At 59.4% G+C, this 1,010-nt stretch overlaps 1 protein-coding gene across 1 annotated transcript in view; it reads left to right on the plus strand.

Moving 5' to 3' along the window:
* Positions 1-250: 250 nt before the first annotated feature.
* Positions 251-1,010, plus strand: part of OLFML3 (olfactomedin-like 3) — a gene marked incomplete at its 5' end in the record, with an annotated part of 1,497 nt that continues 737 nt past the window's right edge. The window contains 2 exons of the mRNA XM_009070638.1: positions 251-572; positions 978-1,010. The exon at positions 978-1,010 is cut by the window's right edge and continues 737 nt beyond it. Coding sequence (XP_009068886.1) covers positions 251-572; positions 978-1,010 — 355 coding nt within the window. The remainder of the gene's footprint in view (positions 573-977) is intronic.

Consider the following 1,010-nt stretch of genomic DNA (forward strand, 5'->3'; position numbering starts at 1 on the left):
TGGGAGGATTGCTGGAGTGGGGCTTTGTGTGTCTGGGAGCATCACAGGAATGGAGGCATCATGAGTCTGGGAACATCATATGGGAGAGCAGAGGCATCATAGGTCTAGGAATACCATGGGAGTATTGTGGGAGTGGGGATATCATGGGGCTGGGAGCATCACAGGAGTGGGAACAGGGTGGGATGGGACCCAGAGATGTGACCCCCGGGGCTGCAGTGCCGTGTGGCTGATGTGCAGGCAGTGGGAATAGAGTGTGGAGACCTCAGTGTCCCCTTGGCCACGCCAGGAGAGGATCTCCCAGTGGCACGACCAGAGCAGCCGCTACTCCACGGAGCTGAGGGACTTCAAGAACCAGGTGCTGGGGATGCTGGAGGCGGCGGAGAAGGAGCGGGAGGCGATGCGGACGGAGGCAGAGAGCGCAGCGGTGCGCGTGGACCGGCTGGAGCGCGAGGTGGATTACCTGGAGACGCAGAACCCAGCACCACCCTGTGTGGAGGTGGACGAGACGCTGTTGGAGAAGCAGGTGGCTACAGCCAAGCAGAGGAAGAATGAGAAATACACCAAGCTGACAGGTGAGAGGCTGCTGGGGCTCCCTGAAGGGCCTGCAGGGTTATCCTGAGCCTTCCCAGCCCACCCAGGTCTAAGTCTCCCCTGGCCATGCATGATGGCATAGTGTTCCAACAGAGCATCTCAGGTTGGCACAAAATCCTGCATCCCCACACCTACCTGGGAGCTTCATCCGAGCCCCAGGCCAGAGCCTTGAGCTTCTCCAAAGACCTTGGGGCAGGGCTGGGGTGAGGGGGACTCCCATACACACAAAGGGACTTCCCAATGCCACCAGAGATGCACTTCAACCTCTTCAGTGGATTTCAGTTTCCTGAGGGCTGGGATGGGACAGAATGAGAGTGGGGCAGGAGCAATCCCCACTGCAGGGCTGGGAGGCTTCCAGAATTTTCACATCTGCCCCACTCTTGCAGACTGCAGCGACACCATCGCCAGCGTCAAAGCCA

Source organism: Acanthisitta chloris, unplaced genomic scaffold (genome assembly GCF_000695815.1).
Source record: "Acanthisitta chloris isolate BGI_N310 unplaced genomic scaffold, ASM69581v1 scaffold24622, whole genome shotgun sequence".
Taxonomy (NCBI): domain Eukaryota; kingdom Metazoa; phylum Chordata; class Aves; order Passeriformes; family Acanthisittidae; genus Acanthisitta; species Acanthisitta chloris.